We start from the raw sequence: 25,134 nt of genomic DNA on the forward strand, positions 1-25,134 counted from the left end.
ACCTTTTGAATTGCATAAACATATAGATCTAATATAATTATTTATTAATTGTAGTACGTATGGATTCCTTGTAACATTTCAAAAGTTTTGCAACCACTCTTTACTGCGACCGATATACTAAAATAGATATATTTATACCGTTCATTATTTTAAGCATAAAATTCTACATATGTACTGCAAATGTCTACATCTTGGCAATACCAGTAAATAAATGGCAAACGTTTGGCATTGAAAGAATATAACTCATTTATTGATAAAAGTAACCAGAAATCCAAAGAAAAACACTGGTCTTCCTCAAACCCAGCTCGAGATTCCAGATTTTTACAAATTCTTCTTCAAACTCACTTGACAAAAAATATCTCTGCTCGTACAATTCAAATTAACAGAAATAAACATGATAAATTATCCTTGAACTCTTTTTAGACACTGATAATCGACCCTCCCAAAATATCTTCCAAATTCTCACCTAGTGACTGTCAATACTCCATGTGGGGCTTTTTCAACACAATAGGTTGATCCAGGGTTGTCTAGTTTGCCAGCTATCTTTCAAGACGTAATGCAGCAGACCTTGGGGGGGGGCTTGCTCAAGGTCTCCTGCTATCTAGATAAGGTTGAGTCAGTGAGTGAGGCAAACATTATGGCAGTATTTTGTTGGTAGAATGAGTTCAATGCGCAGTTCAAGTTTGTACCTTTTTGTGTCAGTCGGTAGATTGTTTAGAGCACTGCATTGATGGTGAAGGAATAAAGCTTCTTGCATAAAAAAACAAGCTGTTGCTAATGCAAACATTCCCTAGAATGTGAGTCAGTTTCCATTGGTCACATGTGGGTTTGTCAATTCTACAATAAATTTTTACCCAATTTGTCAACCCTTTTAAAGCCTTTGCATGCTTTGACTGAAAAGAATATACAATGGAATTTTAACGACGAGTAAATTAAAGCATTTGAAAAAAGCAAGGAATTAATGGAGTCAAACAAACTTCTTGTGCATTATCATTCTAGCCTCTCCATTTTGGCTGCTGCTGATGTATCTACCTATGGGGTTGGGTGTGTTTTAAGTCATGTTGTGGTAGGTCAGCAAAGACCAGTACTCTTAGCTTCTAGCAAATTATCCCAGGCTGAGTAGAATTACTCTCAAATTGAGGGTGAAACTATAGCTATCTTTTTTGCTGTGAAAAGATTACACAAATAATTCTGGGGAGGCACTTCACTTTGCAATCAGATAATTTGCCTTGAAAACTATCTTTTCCCCAAGTAAAAGCATCCCTCATTCAGCAGCAGCTCACCTTCAAAGATGGGTTTTTTTTAATATCAGGATATAATTATAGTATACTATGATGGCCCACGGACAGATTTGTGGTTTCCATCAAATTTTTTTATTCCGCTGATAGAGGGAGGCCTGCAGTTCAGGCAGCAGAACCATGCAAGACAATGTATTTATTTACTTGAGTTAATTAAATTAAAGTTTATTTGTGAATATAAGTGAACAATATGAGTGATAGAGTGAATGCTGTGAACCTTGTTTCAATAATCCTGGTTTAAAAGACCATCAAAATAGTGCAGATGGCACACAGAGGGGCATTCTGGGTGGAAGAAAAGAAGCATATGTATATTGCTCACCCCAGACCAAGGAGAGAACACTCTTGAGCACACACTTGGACAGATTGCCAGGAGACACATTGCTGGTTGAGCACTGCTAGTGTGAGCATTATGCCAGAGCGAACTGAGATTATCATCTGCAAAAGGAGTTGGAGGCAAGAAATGGACCAACTGTCGAGAAATAAGGAGAGAGGTGGAGAAAGCCAAGGCTCATGCGAAACTTCTCCCGAAATTCGGGGTTTCTTAAAAGGGCTACGAAGTGTTGCGGGTCATCACAAGCTGCTCATCGTAATCGCTGCCACTACCCTGCATTAGCATATAAGATCTCTGAAAGATGAGATTTCGCCCGCAAAAATTTGTTAGAATCCCTATCGCCACACACTATTCCTCCCGTCCCGTTGCTCCCCTCTCTTGACTGATGTTGGTCCCTGACTCAATTAGCTGGCTTTTGTGGTTGGCTTCATTCATTGGGAATCTCTGGACTAGTCTCTGAGATCACAAGCTCCTGCATTTTAAGACTGCCAGCTATCCATCAAACTTAGTGGACTTAAGATAAAGTTTAATTACTGGGAAAAGAGTATTTTTTCCTATACTTGAAGGTGATGCTATGTGGGAAAAGGGTATTTTTGTGTGTACTTGAGTGGTGACGCCATACCAAAAGAGTTTATTTTGCATTGAAGGTGACAATGTGTGCCACAAAGGGTATTTTTTTCATATTCCTTTTCTTAATGGAGGTGACACCATGCGGGATAAGTGAACTGTAGGTATGTTGAAGGTGATGCCAGGTGGGAAAATTGCTTTAAAGTCATCAAATGTAATGACAGAAAAGATGCTGGTAATTATAATTTTGCTGCCAAGATTGCTAATCTTCTTTCCATCCATTGCATTCGTTAGAACGTAAGGGCGTTGGTTGTGGAACCCGAGGAAACCCTACTGGTTTCCTTTGGAAATTCTTAAAAAGAGTGATTGCGGAGGTGCATTGCCTGCCCATCGACCAACAGCACGGTTTCTATAAGCCGTGATGGCTGAACGGCAAACTATTTATGTGAACAGAACTTCGACTCATTCATCCCGATTAAATGTCATGGGGAAACTAACGTTCAATCTGAAAGGAAGGTACACTCCTCCAACTCAACACAGTACAACAAAGCTTCTGAAATGATGCATGCCGATGCTATGTCCCGCTTACCTGCCTGGAGGGAATTGGTGGGATATCAAAATTTCTTTTCAAATGTGAAGGCTTACCTCTGACATACCTAAAAATTGCTCAAGATTCAACAGAAGGTGCAGCCCAAAAAGAGCCATCTAACTTACCCTAAATGGTTGGCCTAGTCATGTATCTTATCCTACCATACTCTCTTATTTCAAACTGCGCCTTGAATCGACCCTGGAACAAAATTGTTTAGATAAACAGAATTGCTTAGATAAATGCCCACGGCAGATCAAGAGTTTGGTGGCTTTCTATATCATGTGACATGGAAGGAATTGTGCTATCCTGTGAACTATGTCAGTACGTAAATTTCAGACCTGATTCTAACTGAACACTTGGCTGGCCACATGCTGATGCACTCTCAAAGGTTCATTCGGATTTCTTTGTGTTTGAGCAATGGTCATTCATGATCTTGATAGATAGCAGGTCAAAGTGGATAGAGGTCTGGCCTATGAAATGCATGTCTGCCCCTATGGTTATAAGCAACCTCAGATCAAATATGTCACAGTGACCAGATGATATTCCAATCATCATGATAAATGCATCAGTAGATACAAATTTTAAAACATAGCAGAGAAAAGAACAATACCAGAGGCATATAAAGATATCACAGGCGAAGTGAAATAGACTAAGAACAGGTTAACTCTGATAACAATATTTTCTACAAGAATAAGAGGTAATATATTGATCTTTACAGTAATTTTATCAATATTCAGTATTGCATATGCATTGTTTTTGCTCCACTCTATAAGGTGTATGGAACAAGGAAGCAGTAACACCTCTGACCTCCATGCTAGTTACAAAATCTTGCATGTTCGTCAAATAAATATATGCATATAAAAAAGGCAAATGAAGTATAAGTGGCTCTTAAATGGATGCAATCATTTCCACCTAATTTGCACCTACCACTTAATATCACACATCCTTACAAAGCTGTCTTTCAATCATCTTCAAAAGATTTTCAAAGAGAATCTGAAATGGAAACCAACATTCACTATGAAATGTAATTTAAAGCATTTTGATGTTCTCATATAATATTCATCATGCTCATTGGGGCAAAAAATAAATATAAGTTTGAATTCATCATTAAATTTTACCCTTAAAGCCCTTATTGTGTGAAGAGCTAAAATATTAGCTATAATGATTTCAGGCTACATGCACAGTGAATCAATATACTGGCAGGCTAAAAAAAACTATGCATGCATTGTTCTTCAACTTTTTCAAACTGCTACAATATAATTAACTTTTAGAGGTACCTAAATAAGATGTTTCATCCTAAATTAATACAAGAAAAATTAAATAGAATTAAAACAAATAAAGCACACACCCGATTATCTGGGCTAATGATGGGGAGAGATGGCACGAATAGTCAGAAAACACGGAAACAAAACTTTCACTAAAATGTCTTGTAATGTTCATAATTTACATAAAACAAACAATACATTATTATTTACGCAGTTATTATTATTTTAGAGTGCTCTGACTCATTGAGAGCTTTCTTTGCTAGTCCGCAATTTTTTTAGCGGCAATAACATGATACCACTCGTACTATTACTGCTCCATATAAGATCTGGTTTTGAAAACTACGCATTCGTGGGTACGTGATCACGGACACAAAAAAGTTGTTTGCACAAATGCTTCAAAAACACTGCACGACATCGGAAACTACACTGTCAGGCACCACGCCATGTAGTCACATCTCGCACAAGTTGCACGGGTTGCAACTGCTGCGGGATGTGTATCTGTGATCACTGAGCATGGTCGCGTGCTGCAAGACTTGGAGATCGGGAACACAGAGCTCCCGTGAATGCAGCTAGCATGCGATTGCTTCTGTTTTACGAAGGGGATACTAATGGAAATAAATAGTCCGGTGTATCCTAGCATTAAAATGCAGTAATTCTGGTGATTTTGCGGTCAGATTAATTTTTTTATTAAGGTTGCGGGAAATATTGAGCAAGAGTGAAAATTATGCTCGGATAATCAGCAACATGGATATACAATAGCCGGATAATCGGGAGTCTGCTGTAGATAGGTACTTAAAGCAATAATTTCATGAAGCCAAATTTTCATATGGTACGATTTGATATGATATGGTTTGATTTTTGTGATTTACATGCTGAGTTTCTATCCAATATCTCAAAAAATAAGCCAACACTAAGACAGTCAACCGTTTTGTACCCAAGACTCGTGTAGGGAAACTCTTCCACATTACCAGTCCCTTGAAAATTTTTTGCACTCCCCGGTACAAATCTCTCTCGCATCGATGGAAAGCAGAGGTTCACACCCGTCCAATAGTTTGGACTAAGGATGGTCGGATCAGACACCTCGGATCCAAATATCCGCGGATATTGCCTTTCATCTGATACTTTGGATCCAAATTTGCTGAAGGCATCCAAAATTTTAAATTTACGCTTCAGTGAATGCAGTGTCCTGTACAAGGGAGTGGAAAGAGTTCCGATCCTACCTTTGCATGCACCGTTGCACTGCGATGCTTTCCCTTATCATGAACCATTTGGTTTTAAAACTCTCATAGGGGTTACACAACAGAATTTCAGCTGCGGAAATTCTTACGGCAAAATACAACAGGCATATGGTGCGACTCTAACACAGAGATTGAACAAACTTCAGGAGAATCTCAATGCCATAGGATAACAACCACATCAAAAGTGACTACATCCCAGATTTAAAAAAAACACCCTCGGTCCTCCATCACAGCATGCCTCTGATGTTTTTATTCCTTTCTGAGGCCACACAGTCCATAAATCATTACATAATTTGGAAGGGAAACATCAAGTTACACGAAAACAATGGAAGTGTGTTTCATCCCTACCCCTTCTCACCCACTGACCTTTTTCATCTTAACTGCTTCAATTATCTATTTCTGGAGAACAAATGCTAGGTGAGTGACTTACTAGAACCGAAGATGTCTCGATAGTTTTCGGCAATTGGATGACGTGCACAAGATTCAAAAAAGAATGAGATCAAACACGTCGCATATTTTGGTTTTTTAAGCTCAAATTGATTGAAAAAAGATTTTTTTACTAACAACAAGACAATATAAATGTTCAACATTGTCCAAACAGCACAATTTTCAAAGAAGCAGGCATAGCATCAGTGCCATCAAACAACAATACACGGCCTGGAAATGCCAACTGTATACATCAAATAAGTCACTCAACTTCACTTTAAAGGCAACAAGGTCAAAAAATAGCAAGATCTGATATGTTCGTCCTTGACTCCCTCACTCGTAGCCTCATTGCTTGAAAGTTGGGGGGAGTGCGCTCCTTCCCCTCCACCTCTCCTTTACGCGCTTCTGCTGCCCACCCCTTCCTCTCGCTGAGCGGTCGTCTCGTACTGTTCCCGCAATTGTTTCATATGACATTAATATTGTTTTAAACACAATTAAAACAGTGCAAAATTCACCTAACCGCAACTGAAGGTCATATGCAAAATGATATTTAATCAGTAAAGAAATCAAAACGTTTATGTAAATCTAAATAGCATTCCTTTGGTAGTATGTACCCAGAAGAAACTTGAATAATTACTTCATTTTAAAGAAGACAACTGAAAATGCATTAGGATCCAAAAAATCCAAAGATCAGGCTCCAAAAATCTAGGATTCGATCCGGATCTGGGTCCGAAAAAAATCCTGGATCTGTCCATCCCTAGTTTGGACCCATCTTAGTGGTAGGCCGATCCATTTTCTTGGCCACCGTATGAGACCATAGACGGAATAAAGATTCCTTCATAGGGTGACCCCACGGTCAACTGAGTGAAATAGCCATGTTTTAAATAAAAATATTTGTTGTTCCCATCAATTGTTTCAATTTTTAAATTGAATTCCCTGTGTTTTTCCGAGTGTGAAGAAATTTTAAGAGAAGCTCTAACGTTCATATTGACGGATTTTGTGAATTTCTATTCCATATCAACTAATTTGGAATTGAACAGACCTCTGTTGATATATATGCTAGAACTCCTGACGAAATGTCTATGTGATAAGAAAAAAAAGAAGAATCCATTTCCAACTTTAGATTTATAAGATAAGCAACAAATATTTTGTTGGAATAAACACTGCAAATAGCATTGGGTGACCATGCTGAGGGGATGGGAAAGGGTCCATCCGAGCGGCCAAGGAAGGGCTTGGGCTTGCGCTAAGCTGGGTCTCGAGGATCGAACAAGTAGCTGGGTCTATTGAGTCCGCGGCGGTCAGCCTTCCACCCCACACCACATGTGCGTGGCTTTCGTGCGTTTGCGTCACAAAACTGATGCCGTGAATGTGTGGCTTTTGTTCTTTTGCAGAGGAAATCCTCACCGCAAATGTGCGGCATAAGGCACAAAAGGGTTAATAAAGCCTATATAACATCATACAATACAAAAAACACCATAGGGCTCACAACATACAAAAATACACAAGTATGCTTTAAAAAATTAATACATACGAGGTCCTTAACTAAAGAGTAAATTAATGATTACCTGAAGAAAAAACCTTTATAGACATATTATTTCCCAGCATATCTTAATGAGAAAGTAACTGTATTGGGTGATGTCTTGTCAGCCACAGCTATTTCACTGCCATGTGTCAGTCCAAGTTCTACAAGAAAAATAGATACAATAAAAAAGGTCTAAGATTAAGAATTTTATGAGACAAAGAAAGATTTCATGAGAAAAATATAAAAAACTAAAAAGATCTGCACCATGAAGTCCGAGGAAAGTGTGAGACATTAAAAAGGTCTGACTACTAGCTCCAGGACTTTTTGTGCCTCACATTTTCTCAAGGAGTTCTTTCTTAATAAAACTGAGAGACATCTCTTTTGAGTTCCTTTTTAGGACTAATATTTTGGTTGCTGTGGTTTGCTGAATTCCTCTTCTCGGGCAATGTTTTAGTGCAGTCTACCAATAGTGAAAGGATTGTGATGCCCTTCTCATTGGGAATAAACCCTTCAGGATTTTTGTTAGTATGCCATCATTGTTGTCATCGCTAGTCCAATATCTTTGCCAGATTGCTACTAAGCCTGTGAATACTAGTTATAGACAGCATGGTGGAATATTCTGAAGATATAAACAAATCTATATTACTTACTTATTCAAGAAATTCCAAGTGGACGCGTAGTGGGCTGATAGATCTTTTCATCTGTAAGGATGAAACTTACTTAACCGTACATATGGAGGCATTCATGAAGGGCAAGAAAAGGAGGGTTGGCATTAACTATGAAATACATTATTCCACAACAGGGAGGAGCATGGAGGGAAAACCTGGCATTTACTGGTAAGTTGACAGAGTTTCTTGTAATGGAGCTCAATAGAAATTTCCTTATACTTTCATAACTGCAGTGGTCTGCTCATGTTTATCAATTGTCTATTTCATAGAACACACCAATAAATTGAAGAGAGACATGGACTTAAAGAAAATGATAGAGAACCATAGAAAATTCATGTAACCGAGCAGGAAGAAGCACTTTACAGGCAATAAAAAAGGCGAAGACGGGTTATTGGCTGAAGGTTAAGGTATGCTACATCTTAAAATTAATTATTTTTTAATGAAAGTTGAGTTCTAAGTTGAAGTTTCTCTCTACAGCCTTATCGCATGTAGTTACTCCTTAGAGTATTGCTGCTGCTATGGCAGCCAAAATTGGGATGGATAGTATGAAGCCTCTTCAACACGTTCCAAACTTTTTGTTACATTGCACCAGGTGATATGTAGTTCATTTTCCACAAAAACCTTGATATTTGGTTAATTTAAAAAGTAAACATTTAACACTAGCACACTATTTCCAATGTTGGTACGTAGTTCCTTTTATACCTTAGCAGACAAAACCATGTATTCATAGGGAGATGACGTAACAGTCCACCATAGTTTGAAATGATGCTAAGAAAACTTAATTGTATCCTTTGTGAATGAAATATGATTTAATTCCAGATATCTTATAATTCTGTACTGCCTTCCATCTACAGAGAAAAGGCGAGGAGATATGAGGGGTCCCATTGGTATTGCCCGGCTGTTTTGTGAGAGGGCAGCCAGTATTGTCAGCCCCAAAGCCATTAGTTATACCAATACTTTTGGATATTTTTTGTCATTTTCTCATGACTTTCCAATCACAATGGATATTTATAGCAAATTATTAAGAGCATTTTTTTGTTTCTCCTATTTTAGCAACAGTCTGTGTATCACAATGTATTTTTTACTGTTTATTTCTCTCCAAGAAAATTGTATACATATTTGTATTTTGAAAATATGTATGTACTTTTCCAAGTGAAAGGCCCCCATGGAATATCTAAGGGTCTATACCATGACTATCTATCCAAAAATCAACAACTATACTGACAGAGATAGAAGAAAAAATTAACCTTTTCCCTTTTAAAGACGAAAATGTGCGTCTGAACGTTTCTTGACCCAGGAGACCAAAGCTGCAAATTTTCGTCGGAGATTATCCTACGCAGGTGAACGAATGCCGAATATGTAAATACGTTTCCCAGCTCTCCCCCTTTTACGATGGCCATGGTTGTGCGATGTCTTTGTTTGGGGACCCTACACATGGGGCTTAGGCTTTACCCTTGAAATCCGGGTGCAGGTACCCGGACCCCTCGTCTTATACTACCCCTCCTAGCGGTAAGGGACCGCAGTCATACAATTGTGCATCCAGTCATTTTGTGAAATAAATATTTGTTCCTTTCTCAAAAAATGTAAACTAAGAATTCAATTATTTGTCTTTTGAGCATCAAACACAATTTTTAAATGAAATTCTGCGATAAATATCAACTAATATTTATCGCAGAATATATTATGTATACATCGCTATTTCAGTATAAACATCAACATGGAAATTTTTGCTGCATTAAATGCGTTAATATTGACGGTAGAGCTTCGTTGAAAATTTGACAATTCTCAGAATCAAACAAGGAATTCAATTCAAAGTCTGCAATTTACGTTCAAGCAACAATTATCCATGTCGCTAATTCATTTGATATGCTGTAATTCTGTAAATTTAATTTGATTCAATTTGACGAAACTATGCAAATGTTCTTGCCTAAAGTGAATAAAAATTATTATTATTATTATTATAAACAAAGCATGATTGACCGTGAACCAATGCTACTGGTAGGGTTATAAACCCCGATAGGAGGGAGCCCAACTACCCTCGGAGTCCGAGATAATGCGTAGTCCCTGCTAGGAAGGATCGAAAAACGTTGGTGCTGAGAGTGTGTGATTATCTGCAACACCCATTTTAACGAAATGTCCTGAAAAATGCTCCATATGGAGGGGATGGAAGCCTCTCTTGGGGCTCTGTACAGTGGTCATGCTAAGACGAGAATCCACCGTCTCGATAGGGTTAAATTCTACCTCCAAATCAATGCAAAATACCCTTCAATAATTACCAGAAAGAGTCTTCTTCAAATTTCCTCTTGTTGCTGCTTCAATGCTTGGTACATTGGGCATGTATAATGTTTTTGTCTTCCCTCCAACATTGGCCATCACAGCAGGTGATAAAAACTGATAACTTGGATATTCACAAAGGTACTTTATTAGATCACTAAGTGTAATATTTGGCTTAACTTCAACTTCCTTTGGATGGCTGCTGCACGAGACACAGTCCTCCTAAATTATGATTGGGGATAAAAATTAGGAATTTCAGGGAACTATACTAAACATTGAAAATACATACATTTTTACTCATGATGAAGACTTGCAACCCTTGGATTCAATCAATAAATATACCTTAAGATCCATGGAATATGAATAGCAGTAAATGCCATCTACATCATTGTAAATCATTTGATTTGACAATGGGATACAGCAATTTGTTACAATTTTGAAAGCTTCAGAGGTGCATGCAGCTGCTATAACTGCATTTGTAGATGCAACAGCAGGGATGATATTTTTCACAATCCCTTGCACTAGTCGGTAATTAAGCCCAGTAATTCCTTTAAAAATAAAAAAGGTACACAAAGAATAAGAGTCATTTCAGCCACAATTATGTATTTGCATATTATGCCTCCAGTGAAAACATCAACTAGAGAAAATATGCTTCATTAAGGCAAGAGTTAATGAATATACCAAAAAGGAACACAAATAAATAAGGAAACAATATATTAAATGATAATTATGAGCAAAAGGAAACACAGGCAATAGATGAATGTTTTACACTGGTGCAACTGTAACCACCTAAAATATTTTTGAAACCATGATACACTAGGCAGTGGACCCTTTCATAAAAAGAAGAAACATAGGGAGTATAGAGAAAAACAATGCATAAATAAGCAATTAAAAATGACAAAAATCCAAAATATTTTCAAGGAAAAACAGATTCTTTTCAAGCTTCTTCAACTTTCCAGTAAAAGGATAATGAATAATTTTACATCCACCAATGCCCTTATCCTACCCTGCAAAATTTAACCCTTTTCCTGCCAGCCCATTTCGGGTAGGATGTGCAAAGACTGCCATGGCTATTTTCCGGAATTTGCAAGATTTCGGATTTTAAACTATTTCAGCTACTTAATTTTATTATTAATGGTTACCATCTTAGTAAGCAGCAGAGATAAAGCACACATGTATAAATGAGACGGCAGCCGTTGAAAAGGCCACAATCACGAAATAAAAAAGTCAAATAAGGTGGGTCAATAAATTGGCCAGTGACAGTTTTCGCACAACCAGCGAGGGCCAATATATTGGCCCAATGGCGGTGAAAGGGTTAAGAGGGTGCTAGAACTGTTCTTACATACGGATTAGCATTATGGAACTAAAAGGGTAAGGTAAATTGTAAAATTCTGAGATAAATTGTCATAAAGATAAAGATAGATATACACACTGCTAATGAGAACTAAGGCAACTATACGGTGAAATATTTTGGAGTGGAAGAATCTTAATCCCTCAGAACCTGATGCCACAAGTGGGCGGGTAGCACCTCAGTATGGTTTTGCTTACAATTATAGATGCAAACTTTGAAATTTGCAATAAGTCTTCAATTAATTTGAATCCCCAAGCTATTCACCATTGTTGAGAGTGTATGGTCTCTCCTTCGATAAAACAGGGAGAGGGAAGATAAGAAAGGGTTCTTCTCAATGCTCATGTCTAATCATATCACCCAATTTCCCTCATTCCTATGCTGAGATATGACGGTGGCTATAGCAGCAGAACCCATCGCATTTATTTAACGTGCTACCACCGAAAGGCAGCACTGCCTGGAGGGAGATAAGCGGAGGACCCTTAGCACCGTGATATAACCTGACCAAGGATTTGGCACCCTTAGGAGAAGAGTAGCATCCCTGATTTGGAGAGAGACAGACCAGATGGTTAGAGCGAAGGTGTCCAGAATCCACGGCCATCATTTATTTTACTGAGTTTGTCAAGTGCTACACCGGTTGTAAATTAACTTGCAATAAACATGCTACGTTTACATTCATCACACAGTTATTTCATGCAATACTCACCCGTAAACTTGCATAGACTAAAGTGGTGACCATGTTGACGTGATATTCTTAGGACCACACAAGTATTAATTTATCGATTGTGTTTTGTATTTGTGTGTTGTGTTCGCCATTATGGCAGACTCCGGGAGCCGTGTCGAACAAAGAGCTGTACATGAGCCTCTTTTTTAGCCTGAAGACTTGGCAGGGTGGTTTACTTAGGTTGAGGGGCAATTCCATCTTAATGGCATCACTTAAGATGCCCCTAAATTTTATAATGTGAAGTCTCAGTTGGAGCAGAACTATGGCACGGAAGTTAGTGACATTAATACTTCACCCCCTCCTGAAGGAAAGTGTATGCGGCTGAAGGAGGAGCTTATACACCGTCTCACGGCATCCCAAGAAGAGCAGATTTGACTTCTCCTCAAACACGAGGAGATAGGAGATCGCAAACCCTTTCAATTTTTGCACCATCTCCGATCCTTCACCAGCACATCAATTCCAGATACATTTCTGCAAATGCTATGGCTCAATTGGCTACCCACCCATGTCTATGTCATCCTAATGATACAATGGGACAACTATTTGAATACCCTTGCTGCCTTGACAGACAATGTGCATGCTCCCATGCGAACTCCCATCCCCCATCCAGCTCTGGGCAATGTACTGAATGTAAGCGGCGGCATAGCACAAAACCCTCTCCCCCACATAATGGCCATATGCGGCAGAACCAAGTATTATACCATCTGGGCTGAGTTCCCTAATGTGATCCATCTTTATGGTGCACCCAGACAGACATCCCATTCTACTGAGCACCACTTATGCACCACACCGCAACCACCCATAAGATGACCTGACCCTTACCCCCGAGGATATCCCAAAAACCACCATAAAAACTGCGCTCAGGCTCTGAATTTAAATATAAATGACGTTTGGCCTACATAGCACTGTCCAGACATTCCAGCGGTTCATGGATGAGGTGCTTCAGGGATTGGAACTTTCCTTTGCCGACGTCGACAACATTCTGGTTGCTTCCGCATCCGAAGAAGTCATGGAGAGCACCTCCACCAAGTGTTCACATTCACAAGTCTTAATCAATATGGCATTGTTATTAACCCATCTAAGTGTGTGTTCGCCCAACAAGTGGTAACATTTTTGGGTCACGGCACATCTCATAATGGTTCAACTCCCTGCCTGAAAAAGTGAAAACTGAGTTTTTTTTTCTTTCAATCCATCGTTCCAGATCCCTGTCACTGGTAAAAGGGTGGTGTAGTGGCAGAACCCATAGCATTTATTTAATGCATGCTACCACCAAAAGGCAGCCCTTCCTGGAGGGAGACAAACAGAGGACCCTTGGTGCCCTGAGATAACGGGACCAAGGATTTAGAAGAAGAGTAACGTCCCTGATTTGGTGAAAGATGGACCGTTTTAAGTTTTGAAATTTGAGGCCAAAAGTTTCAAAACTTGGATAACCATGACACCAATCACCCAGCAGGATACCTGAGTAACTTAACAGGACAGAATCTATGCTAAAATTTTTAGCTAATGGAAAGCGGTTGTCTTCACAGATGGATGGTGAATTTTGGCTCTTAAAAACTGTAGCAATATCTTTTACTCAAATACATGTCTTCTTCTCCATTCAAAAAAATTAATCATTGTTGCATATTGGGTTCTTGAGGTATCTCCAAATTCCAGGCATCATTGTTTAAGCAAATACATCCTCAGTCAAAGATCAAGCATGTATTAAAAGGCTGACATTATAAGTCAAGGGAAAAATGAAAAATAAGCCACATCCCACCACAACCACTACATTGAAAATAACAGAGAATTCAAAATATTACTGGTTATTACAATTAACCATTAGAGTATTACCATATTGAAGGGCCCTTTCCACTGATTTTTCATACACCCAGCTGACATGCATTGGGTCATCACCATCCAGAGCAACATTTTTATCCCAAGGATTTTCCTTAGGCCAAAGCACCAGTTTCACATACTCCACACAATGTTCAGGTAGTCTTGGGGTATTTGCCAAAGTACACAATGGATAGGTTGTCTTGAATAAAGAAAAATGCATATAGATTTAGCTGACACTAATATTAGCATAGTCACAACATTCCCTTGTCCTGTTTAGGGACTATGCATATTTCAAACCACCGTCAAAGTACAAAAGAACAATTTTCATGAGTTCAAAGCTATTTAACATTTCATCAAACTAGAACCAACAACTTTTACAGCTAAAGATGTGTACCTAAAATTCTATCAACTTTGATTGCAAGAGAATGACTTGTTTCCCAGGTCTGGTTTTGCATAATCCTTACTTGCCTCAAATACCCTCAAAACCAAGTCAAGAATTGAAAGCATAAAAAAAGTTATAGGAAATCACAAATACCTGAGGTGGATACAAATCAATAGTGCAGTCAATACAGGGAGTGAGTCCAGGCAGTATGACTCTGCAGTTTCCTTTAAACCCTTCAGTACCTCCATCCACAAATGGTATCACAGATGAAACGTCAATCTCATTGTCCATGCCATCACATGACAGAACTGAGATGAGCATTCCATTAACCCACCTTCTCGCAGCTATTGAGTCTAAGCCACATATCACTAGATTAAAAGACTGGTAAAATTCTTGGTCAAAGTCTTGAATTTTATTATAATATCTAAACTCAATTATAGGAAAATACAATGAAATTAATTTGTAACAAATAAAGACTCAATAAGATAAATGAGATAAGTTCACTAAAAAAATATTCAATCAAATTAACCCTTATTGAAAACTCTTTGCACTGTTATTTACTAATTTCTAATCTATATACCATAAAATCCACTCCTGACCACTCACTGACTTACTCACTCACTCATACAAATGTTTGGTGTAAACAAGATGAGATACAACAAAAAGTCATAGAAACAATTCCCATTAAAATAGTCTGAAACCGCAGGAAAAAGTGTTGGAACACTGAATTTTCTATTTTCTATCGATGACATTGCCAACTGCTTCTAGGCCTTTACTTTTTGGGGGCATTTGAGAGTCAAAAATTGATTTTTCAAAAATGTAATTTTTTAAATGATACGCCGAGAAACCAATTTAAGACCAATTGCAGAACTTTTCATTTTGGCCAAAGCATGCAATTTCACTACTTCATGAATTATTATCTCAACAATAGACGGAGATGAAGTGTTTGGGTCATATACTACATATGCTGCGTAAAAATGTTTTAACACACTTGAGGGTTGAAAAACACCTCTCTGCTTCACTGGTTGTCATCGGAATTGTCACCAGAATTTTCAGTAGTTTGTTTCACTGAATGTGTTTTGAATGTTATTGTCAACAATGAATACTAGTAAAGCAACGACACTAGAGACTTTCCGGAAGTCCTGGCGCATGTAAATTATTTCAAGTTTCAAAATGAGTTACACCCTATAAGGAAGTAGTGTAGAAAACGGCCATACAGATGACTCTGTTGCAGACGGACTAGGATTTTACCAACCTTGACTAGGATCCTGGGCACAGGTAGTGTAGGTGGCGGCTACACCACTACACTACCTGCGAGTCACTCACCAAAAATATGCACGTGCGCACTCGCATCGTTTTGAGTCTGCTCCCATCACCCATTTGAACAGTGCATACCCCCCCCCCCCCGAATATGCAACCAGTGCGATGCCATAGGATCGCACACTTGTAGAGCGGTGAATTCGAAAAGGAGATAGCTGTAGCATTCGGAGGCTCATGTTTCTTACATATGTAGACAGGATTATTATCCTTCTCGTTACAAAGGAATAGTTTTCTTTTCAAATTCATTCATCTTTGGGTGTGCACTTGCTAACATGTGCATATGCACGTGCCGCCACTGGCATGATTGCTGTACTGAGCCCCGAGAGACTCTTCCGTCCTCTCCGTAAGGAGCAATTTTGCAGGACATTCGTGAAGAAGGGTGTGGTGGATAATCGTACACTCTCAGCACCAACGTTTTTCGACCCTTCCTAGCAGGGACTACGCATTATCTCAGACTCCGAGGGTAGTTGGGCTCCCTCCTATCAGGGTTTATAACCCTACCAACGGCATTGGTTCACGGTAAATCATGCTTTGTTTATATGAATTAGCTACATAGATAATTGTAGCTTGAATGTAAATTGCAGACTTCAAATTGAATTCCTCATTTTATTCTGAGAATCGTCATATTTTGAACGAAGCTCTGCCGTCAATATTAACACATTCATTACAGCAACAATTTCCATGTTGATGTGTATGCTGAAATCGAGATATAAGTTAATATTTATGGTAAATTTCGTTTAAAAATTTTAAACGATGATCAAAAGACAAATAATTCAATTCTTACTTTATATTTTTTGAGAAAGGAACAAATATTTATATTACAAAATGACTGGATGCACAATTGTATGACCGCGGTCCCTTACCGCTAGGAGGGGTAGTATAAGACGAGGGGTCCGGGTACCTGCACCCAGATTTGAAGGATAAAGCCTAAGGCCCGTGTGTAGGGTCCCGAAACAAAGACATCGCACACCAATGACCATTGTAAAAGGGGGAGAGCTTGGAAACGTATCTACATAGGCATTCGTTCACCCACATGGGAAAATCTCCGATGAAAATTTGTGTCTCCCGGGTCAAGAAATGTCCAAATGCATATTTCCGTCTTTAACGTGGAAAAGGTTAAATCTGCATTATTTCCACATGAGGAATAAGTTGTAAGGGTAGCAGCACAAGTTCATGTAGTAAAAAATGTGTTTCCTAAATGAAAAAGGCATAGAATTATGTGTTTGATGACATATGTATTGAGCAACTTCAAATAAAGCAGGAGGAATTTCAAATTCTAAAAAAAATGAGCTAAATCAGCTCAGATCAAATACCAAATCCATGTGTTGAACCCATAGTGAAGTGCAGGTCCACTGAGCATTTATATTTGTAAATATATACACTTTTTGAGTGACTTTCTTTGCTATCATATTGCATTCAAAACTAAACAACTTACAAATAATATGTACAAGAGTTAATGGAAGAATCGGGAATTGATCTGAGAGAATCAGTATTGAAAGAAATGGAATGGGCCTAGTAGCAGATCATAAAACAACTTATGAGGAAATTTAAAGCTTAAAATCTCACAAAATGCAGCCCATAGTGCCATACAGAAAGAAATGCAATTATTTTCATGATAAATTGATATCCTAACAGCTGCAACTCATCCAGACACCTTTGAAAAGATTGTACAACCAGAAACACCCAGAATTACCAGTGTATTTATCCTGCTTATGATGTGATGTGGGTATTTTTTCACCTGAATGTACAATAGCTACATTTAACATTGTCAATGCAAGCCTCAGAAATGAGGAGGTGATTACGTTTGTTACAATAGCCACCTTAAAGTTAAAATTAAATTTTAAGAAAGTGAATATTTCTTCTGCAATGACTAAAACCAATGCAATTCATATTTGTATAGATTTTGAGTACCCTAAATCCGTTCTCTTAGGCAACTACATTATCATTAACCTTCATTTCCCCTAATCACTGCTATGAAAGCAAATCAACATATATCAAAGGTTAATAGAGGATGTAATTTTTGTCGTCTTCAACTACCTCTCAGATAGGAGCCACAGGTCACCCTGGCCAAGCGCAATGTGTAAGCCAGAGTAAGTCAAATAAAAAAAAAACTAGATCAGTCTTGAGTAAAATGCTGAATGAACTAACAAAGATGGAAACCTAAGGAATATAGACCTCAAATGATCTCTGGCTCAACGTTCAAGCAAACCACAGTGGCTCAATAGATTCCATCTTAAAAAATATGAGTATGAATTATTACTATCCCATTAAAGTATTTTCATGTTAAGAGAAAGATGCACATCATACTTTCATCTAATTTCTTAATATCCATCTAGTTTCAAAACTGCCTAGTCATCATGTCACTCCCAAGGAGTTTCCACCCTTGATAAAAACACACTAGAGTTGAAATCAGTCCAAGGTAAATCAATGAAAGTAGAGAAAAGTTACCAACATCTACTTTCTTCTAATATGATATCACTATTATTCCAACTCAAGCCATGGGGCCTATTACGTAACTTTTACTCGGAGCTAGAGCTATCTGTAACTCCGCCCGGATTTGTTTTGATTTGTAGCTCCAACCCTATTACGTACCGGCAGGAGTTACGAGAAGTCTCCGAAAGAATGCGGAGCTACAGTGGCTATGGAAAATTCGGAAAGCAAATCTCCAGAAATGAGTCAACCAATAGGAGCTTAGGTATCCGATGTTTCTGAGCAGACGGGTTTAACGTGAATTTCGGAATGGAGTCCCAAACTTGTATTTCGTAATTTAACGTGAAATCCGTGAAATAATTAATATAAACTACATTGTTGAAATGTTTATACTTTAAAGCTTATTCATATACAGTTATATGTCATCCAATGTATGCAGTCATTCATTTATCGTCGAATCCAAACCTATTCTCTGCCCATGTTGCTATTATGGCAATGAATACAATTTTAGATACCGGCAAAGGTCGGAGAAAATGAGCAGGAAGCAGTATGTGGTGCTCACTAATTTTATGAGTGACCACAGAAGCTTTGTCCTTGGCGTATTCCAAGGAATAAACGGGGAGGCAACAATAAATAAAATGTGGGGTGACTAACCTTAATATTTCATCGACAATTAACAAAAATGTGCTACTGAGATTGACAGATGCCTACAAAGAACGAAGATATTTGCACACACACCGACATATTTTTTAATACCAATAATGAAAATAAAAATGCCTTATGAAAACTCCAGCCCGATTTCCTTCGCTTCTCATCTGTCATTTGTTGATGTCTGCTGTCGGAATCTGAAAGATAAGGCAATGGATCGACCAATAAACATATATTGGGGAAGGATGATGAGGGTGTTTGCGGAGTATGTAAGAAGGAGGCATCTGACATTAGAAATGAGACGAATAAGGGTTTCCCACAATCCGATCGAATTAGATGAAGACCATTTTCCAATGTTTTTCAGAGTGTCGAAACACATTTTTCAATATCTCTGCCGGTCTCTGGGACCCACACTAAGGAAACGCAGAATAAGAAGATTCAACATTACACACGCCCATAGTGATATAATGAAAACTCTTCAATAATATTTATCTGTTTTTCCACGCTTAGTGATATTCTGCGTTTCCTTAGTGTGGGTCCCAGAGACCGGCAGAGATATTGAAAAGTGTTTTTCGACACTCTGAAAAACATTCGAAAATGGTCTTCATCTAATTCGATCGGATTGTGGGAACCCCTTATTCGTCTCATTTCTAATGTCAGATGCCTCCTTCTTCTTACATATATGTATACTCCGCAAACACCCTCGTCATCCTTCGCCAAATATATGTTTATTGGTCCATCCATTGCCAAATCCTTCAGATTCCGACCTTCCGACGGCAGAAATCAACAAATGACAGTTGAGAACCGAAGGAAATCGGGCTGGAGTTATCATAAGGACGGGTCAGAAGCCTGCGTTATTCCAGCCCCGAGATAGCTCCAGTTCGCAACTCCTATCGGAGTTATTTTGACTACTGTAATCGCAAATTGAGCTATGGCAGCCATCATAACTCTTATAGCTCCATAGCTCCGGAGTTATGACTTACGTAATAAGCCCCCATATCTCCTTAACACACTCCCTGCCAGCCATAGATGAAGTTACTATGCAGGATGGCCAAAGTCAAATTTTGTAATTCCCTGACATTCATCAAAATTCCCTCACATGATTTTTCCCTGAAAAAATATCCGCACATTTTGACATTACCTCAGTAACTATAGGGTTTATGATAGAGCTTCTAGTTTTAAGCACCATCACCTGACTGAGGTCGCTGCCCTGGGTCCCTAGCAATGCTGCCAGGGTACAGAGAGCCCAGCACAAGGAAGGCACCACATACACTCATGAACAGCGATTGAGAGAGAGAGGATTTCCTTCCACGTGAGATGACCAGTAGTGACAAGCAGTGAAAAACATGGTCCGAGTTGATGTCATTTATTTCATTTATATGAGGTTAATCAAAATCAAAAAAAAATTAAACAAAAGAGTAAATATAAATATTATATATTTCAAATCCTCAACTATTATCTTATTCCTTCTATTAAACTTTTGACTGCTAAAATAATTATTTTTATATATTTTACGGTAGTTTTATTGAGTTAATTTCATCATTTCAATGGTGAAAAAATTTTTTTGAGGATTTTCCCTGACAAGTCACGAAAATCCCCGACATTATGCATTTTCCCTGACATGCTGCCACCCTGCCATGCATTTTTGCAGCTAGTGTAATAATGAGATGCTGTATAGTCTCACTAAATAGCAATTCAAGTCAAGTGAGACGCCACATGGTGGTGTATACACATGTGGAAGAGAACACGTTTTTAAAAAATTCAAACAAAAATCAGTCTCATAAAACTATCAAAGCAAAAAAGAAGTAGCCATTTTTCAGCCAAATTTAAATCCTAAATGAATAAATTCTCAAGCAAAAAGAGCTATATAAAGTGAACACTTTGGATATTGCTTAGTAAGGAATTGAATCATTTACAAATAGGTCAATTAAAAATAACACCACATATCAAAAAGCAAATATCTAGTGTCATACTTCATGGTGCCATTCAAAAGATCACATACAAAAGTAATGAATTCCTTCAACTCAAGAATTCCATTTCCCATAACAATAAATTAGAATCAAATCAAACCAAACTCTAATTGATCCAATTGAATTTCCAAACATTTTGCATTAGCACCGTTATAGTATAAAAAATATATAAAAGGATACGGCTTCACAGAGCAGCCTGCTACCCTCTTCATTATAAACTCTGAAGCTACCTCAGCTTTTGGGCGTCCAACATCTTTCAGTCTAAACAAGAATTGTCTATTCAAGTTGGACAAATCTATTGTGTCCATGTCTATGATATGCAAATTCCCAAAGCCCATTAAAGCCAGATTCTTGAGGATTTCACATCCTAAGCCGCCAGCACCAATCACCAACACTTTAACCTTTCTTAAAAATTCATAAGTATTGGAGGCTGCATCAAAATCAGGATGACAGAAAGGACCAACTCTTCTCAATATTTTTCTAATATTTTGCCATCGTGAGCTGTATGATGATCCATCTGAAATTAAAGACAGTTTAATAATTTCAAATGGATAACATATAATCATTATAAGAACCTCATTAAAAATAATTTTCTAGCAATGCAAATGAGCAGCTTCACTAGGATTGCTAACATTGAGTTTTATGCACATATCTTTCTGCTTACTCAAAATCCAAAGGGCACTGAAAGGGAGAAATTTTGAATTAAACTAACCTTTCAGTGCCAACGGGGTAGGTTTCTAGGTACTATGCTAAAATTGCAGAGGGATTTTTCCTGATTTTATATTATTTTAGGAAAAAACTATGCCTCGAATACAAGGGAAGGTAAATATGAAAAAATCTAGGAAAACTTTATTACATGAGGTTTCACCATGGAAGAAGGTTACACCTTCTAATGAATTAACTGACAGTTTTTTATTAGACAAAATTTTAGTGCAGTGATAATTTCAATAAAATATTTACTATAAAAATATAATGAATTTTGATTTACAGGAGGAGCACTTTCGTACTACTCGAACTTTTCATGAGAGACAGAAGCGTGATAGCGCTTCCTGCCACTTTAATAATTAACAATAAAAGGATGAAGGAATAATAATGTAGTCAACACATAAACAATGGTCTAACATCTCCGAAAACTATAATACAACTACAGATATTCATGAACATTACAGTTAGACAGAACCTCATTCCATGATTATACCAACCCAGAAACTATACATGCATATTTTAAATGAGAGGCCTTCATATTGGATTTTGTTCTTGTCTTGCTCCATAAATAATTATTAGACAGAGTATTAACGTAAATAATAATCCAATTAATCTTTATTTATACACGTCAATGTTGCCTCTATGACTGATCATTTTTATCCAGTACCCAATCAACAACTGCTAACCCTTGACAACCCTTTTGCCTTTTTCTTTTAATTTAAATAAGCAATCGATTAATTCATAAGCTTCAACACTTAACCAACTTTTACAAACTACACAGAGTAAAATTGATATGCAAATATGTTGAAGCAACCAGTAAAGAGCATTGAGTAAACAACATTTAATTTCGATATGCTGAAAATTATAAAGCATGAAAAATAATCCAAATACTAAATTTCAAATCCAGGTTTCAGACAGTGTAAAGATTAGTTTCCAAATCACAACTAAGTTTTCAAGATCCACTAACCTCCAGCACCAAATTCCATGATATGATTTACGCAACCTGAAATCAAAAACAAAAAAATGATACTGAATTTATACACACAACATTTGCCACAGTATATTACTAGCAGAAAAAATTAGCGTCCCATTAAACGGTAGTAATTATCATATCTCGAAATAAATCAAATATGGCGTTTCCCAAAATTCTTTCTAAATTGAAGAATTGAAATTTTTACACAATAGGTTCCTTTTTATAGTGATTAATTAAATAAAATACAGTAAAAAATCTTCCCCGATAAAATACTGCAATGTACCAGCATAAATCAAATCTATAAAATAACCTACATCTAGCTAAACACATTCCACGGGCGTCTACACCGCTTTCAATCTCCGCGCGATTGATGCCAGTGATACCACCCACCATATCCGAAGTGTCAAAATATTTTACCACCAGCATCTCCATCAGTATAAATCGCCCATCACGAAATCATCCCATCTAATAGCTTCAATTAAAAAGATGTATAGTTCAAAAGTATTCGCAATGCGCATAACATGACTGTGTAGCAGTATTTTCAGAGAACATTGCACACATCGGCCGTGAATCTACTTAAGTCAAATAATACCAACATGAATAGTTAAAAATAAATGAATCGAGACATCCGTATGACCTACCGAGCCCGGGAAAATTGCATCAGATTTGAAATGACGCAGAAGAACCAGAGATGTTCACCTAACAAGGAGAGTATGCACGTAAAGATACTGTGCGAGTAGTCAATAACATTTTCTAAACATATCCAACGCCTCTATCCTATAATCGCACAATATGGGCGCCTACTGAAAGTGTTACGCCCAAGAACTTAGTGAACTTCCACGCTAAAACTTTGTTTAGACAAGAGCACCGTTATATTTTTTCATGACCTCTGTAATAGGCTCACGTAGCAAAGGACGTTTTCAAAAGCTTAAAGAGAATGATTTGAATGAAAATACTCATGCCACCTCGTGTGGCATGGATTTTTAAAGAGAAGACTTTCCCATCAATTCATGTCGATGATTGATAGTTCCGCTATTTGCTTTTGCTTCATCGCATTTGAAATAAAAAATACAATAGCTATTGATGACGACGAAAAATGTATAAATGAAAGGGGTGCGTCAAAAGAGAGCACAAACGAAGGCGACAGAGTATAAATGACAGTGTAGGCTAATACTCATAAAATATTCTCAAAATTAAAATAACAATCTAAAATGGCTTTCAGTTTCCTCACGATTCTGATAAAATGACTTTCTACGGGCATAATGCACATATGGAAAATTTGGGGACCACTATCCTAATACTGTCACCTTGCATTAGCAAACGGAACAGGGTCACTTAAGTGATCACAAATCAAATACTGTAAGTTCAAGGCTGAAGTAAGATTTTTCGTGGCAGCGGCAACAGTGAATTAAAACTTTTCAACAAGTCATGAGACACCCATGAGATGGTAACAAGTTAACTTCAATGGCCAATACGAAGTTCGCGGGTTCAACATAATAAATGTCTGGAAGTCGATGAGATGACCGTTATCACAAAAAAATGGTTAACTAGTTGAAAAATGACACATAAATCGCATTTTCGAAGTTTTAACCGATACTGATGAGATATCATTTGTATTCATCCAATACTTACAGCTAAGAATACCCAAGAAATGAGTCCGACGATGATCTCCACTAACGAACTAATGTTCCTAGAATAATTAACATGCACTTCTGTTCATTACAACCAATTCATTCTCTTAAATCGAAACAAAATAGTGTAATCGCTTATATAAATCCATCTATCATTGAGATGAATACATACACCACAAGTTACGTTACTTAAAGAATACAGCAACGGAAATGACCGGTTAACTTATTAATGAAAACTTTGTACGTTATTTACTGCAATCGCTATATTTGCCCGTGTCAACACTTCGTAATAACGTTAAATAATAACTTCATTGACTTCTATTTACCTCCGGCGCCCAAATTAGGAGAGAGACCAAGTTCGCCTGGCTCGACAATACGACACCCGTGGTCATCAGAATAAATACAAGAAAAGTAAATGACTGTCGGTACCCGATATTTTGTGAATGTTGTGATAAGGCTTTCCATTCAGGTGAAGATATCAGGTATCGTCTTCAATACTCACTGCTTTACGTGGCAGACTATACGAATATGGAATTGGAAATTTCACCATTAAGGAGTCTTCACGACTTCATCCTGGATTCAGCAAGATTCCAAATTCCCAATGTGAAAGACATGGAGAAGTGGGGAAACAGGGTTGTGAACAACCTCTTGTACTATCAGACGAACTATTTTCTAATGTCAGTCGTTATCTTCCTTGTGGTTGGGTAAGGCTCATGAAGAAGTGGTTGTCTTTAACTTTTAGATGTAAATTTAATTATTTGGAAAGGTCACCTGATGACTCATCTCGAATGAAGTCATCGATAAAAATTACCCGTATCCACGAATGCCCGTCAAATTTATGGTGAATGTGGCTGTTGGTGAATTTAAGTGAAATATCTGTGGTGATGAGTATTGAATGGGAATTCTTGTTTGATGTCTATGTTTGTTTGCATTCCTTTCACACAATTCAGTCTACCACTTCCAATGTGTACCCAACTAATTCATTGTTTGATAATTTAGATTGCTTGATG

At 37.7% G+C, this 25,134-nt stretch overlaps 2 protein-coding genes across 7 annotated transcripts in view; one reads left to right on the plus strand and one right to left on the minus strand.

The window, feature by feature from the left end:
• Nucleotides 1-221: 221 nt before the first annotated feature.
• LOC124171480 (NEDD8-activating enzyme E1 catalytic subunit-like) lies at nucleotides 222-24,589 on the minus strand. Of its 4 annotated transcripts, XM_046550660.1 has the most exons (10): nucleotides 24,297-24,435; nucleotides 24,126-24,183; nucleotides 22,488-22,523; nucleotides 20,996-21,332; nucleotides 14,601-14,871; nucleotides 14,081-14,264; nucleotides 10,521-10,726; nucleotides 10,181-10,400; nucleotides 7,280-7,397; nucleotides 222-3,778 (listed from the first exon to the last, which is right to left on the minus strand). In XM_046550660.1, the coding sequence occupies exons 3-9, from the start codon at nucleotides 22,504-22,506 to the stop codon at nucleotides 7,306-7,308; spliced, it is 1,329 nt and encodes a 442-aa protein (XP_046406616.1). In that variant the 5' UTR covers nucleotides 22,507-22,523; nucleotides 24,126-24,183; nucleotides 24,297-24,435; the 3' UTR covers nucleotides 222-3,778; nucleotides 7,280-7,305. The 4 variants fall into 4 exon arrangements, with proteins under 4 accessions (XP_046406616.1, XP_046406613.1, XP_046406615.1 ...); XM_046550657.1 differs by lacking the exons at nucleotides 24,126-24,183; nucleotides 24,297-24,435 and adding an exon at nucleotides 24,451-24,589; XM_046550659.1 differs by having other exon boundaries at nucleotides 24,126-24,435.
• The window catches only part of LOC124171481 (PRA1 family protein 3), a 37,967-nt gene continuing 37,383 nt past the window's right edge, over nucleotides 24,551-25,134 (plus strand). The window contains exon 1 of one of the 3 annotated variants that reach the window (XM_046550662.1): nucleotides 24,551-24,828. In XM_046550662.1, coding sequence (XP_046406618.1) covers nucleotides 24,653-24,828 — 176 coding nt within the window. In that variant the 5' untranslated portion in view covers nucleotides 24,551-24,652. The remainder of the gene's footprint in view (nucleotides 24,829-25,134) is intronic. The other 2 variants (XM_046550661.1, XR_006867740.1) reach the window with 2 other exon arrangements.

Source organism: Ischnura elegans, chromosome X (genome assembly GCF_921293095.1).
Source record: "Ischnura elegans chromosome X, ioIscEleg1.1, whole genome shotgun sequence".
Classification (NCBI taxonomy): Eukaryota; Metazoa; Arthropoda; class Insecta; order Odonata; family Coenagrionidae; genus Ischnura; species Ischnura elegans.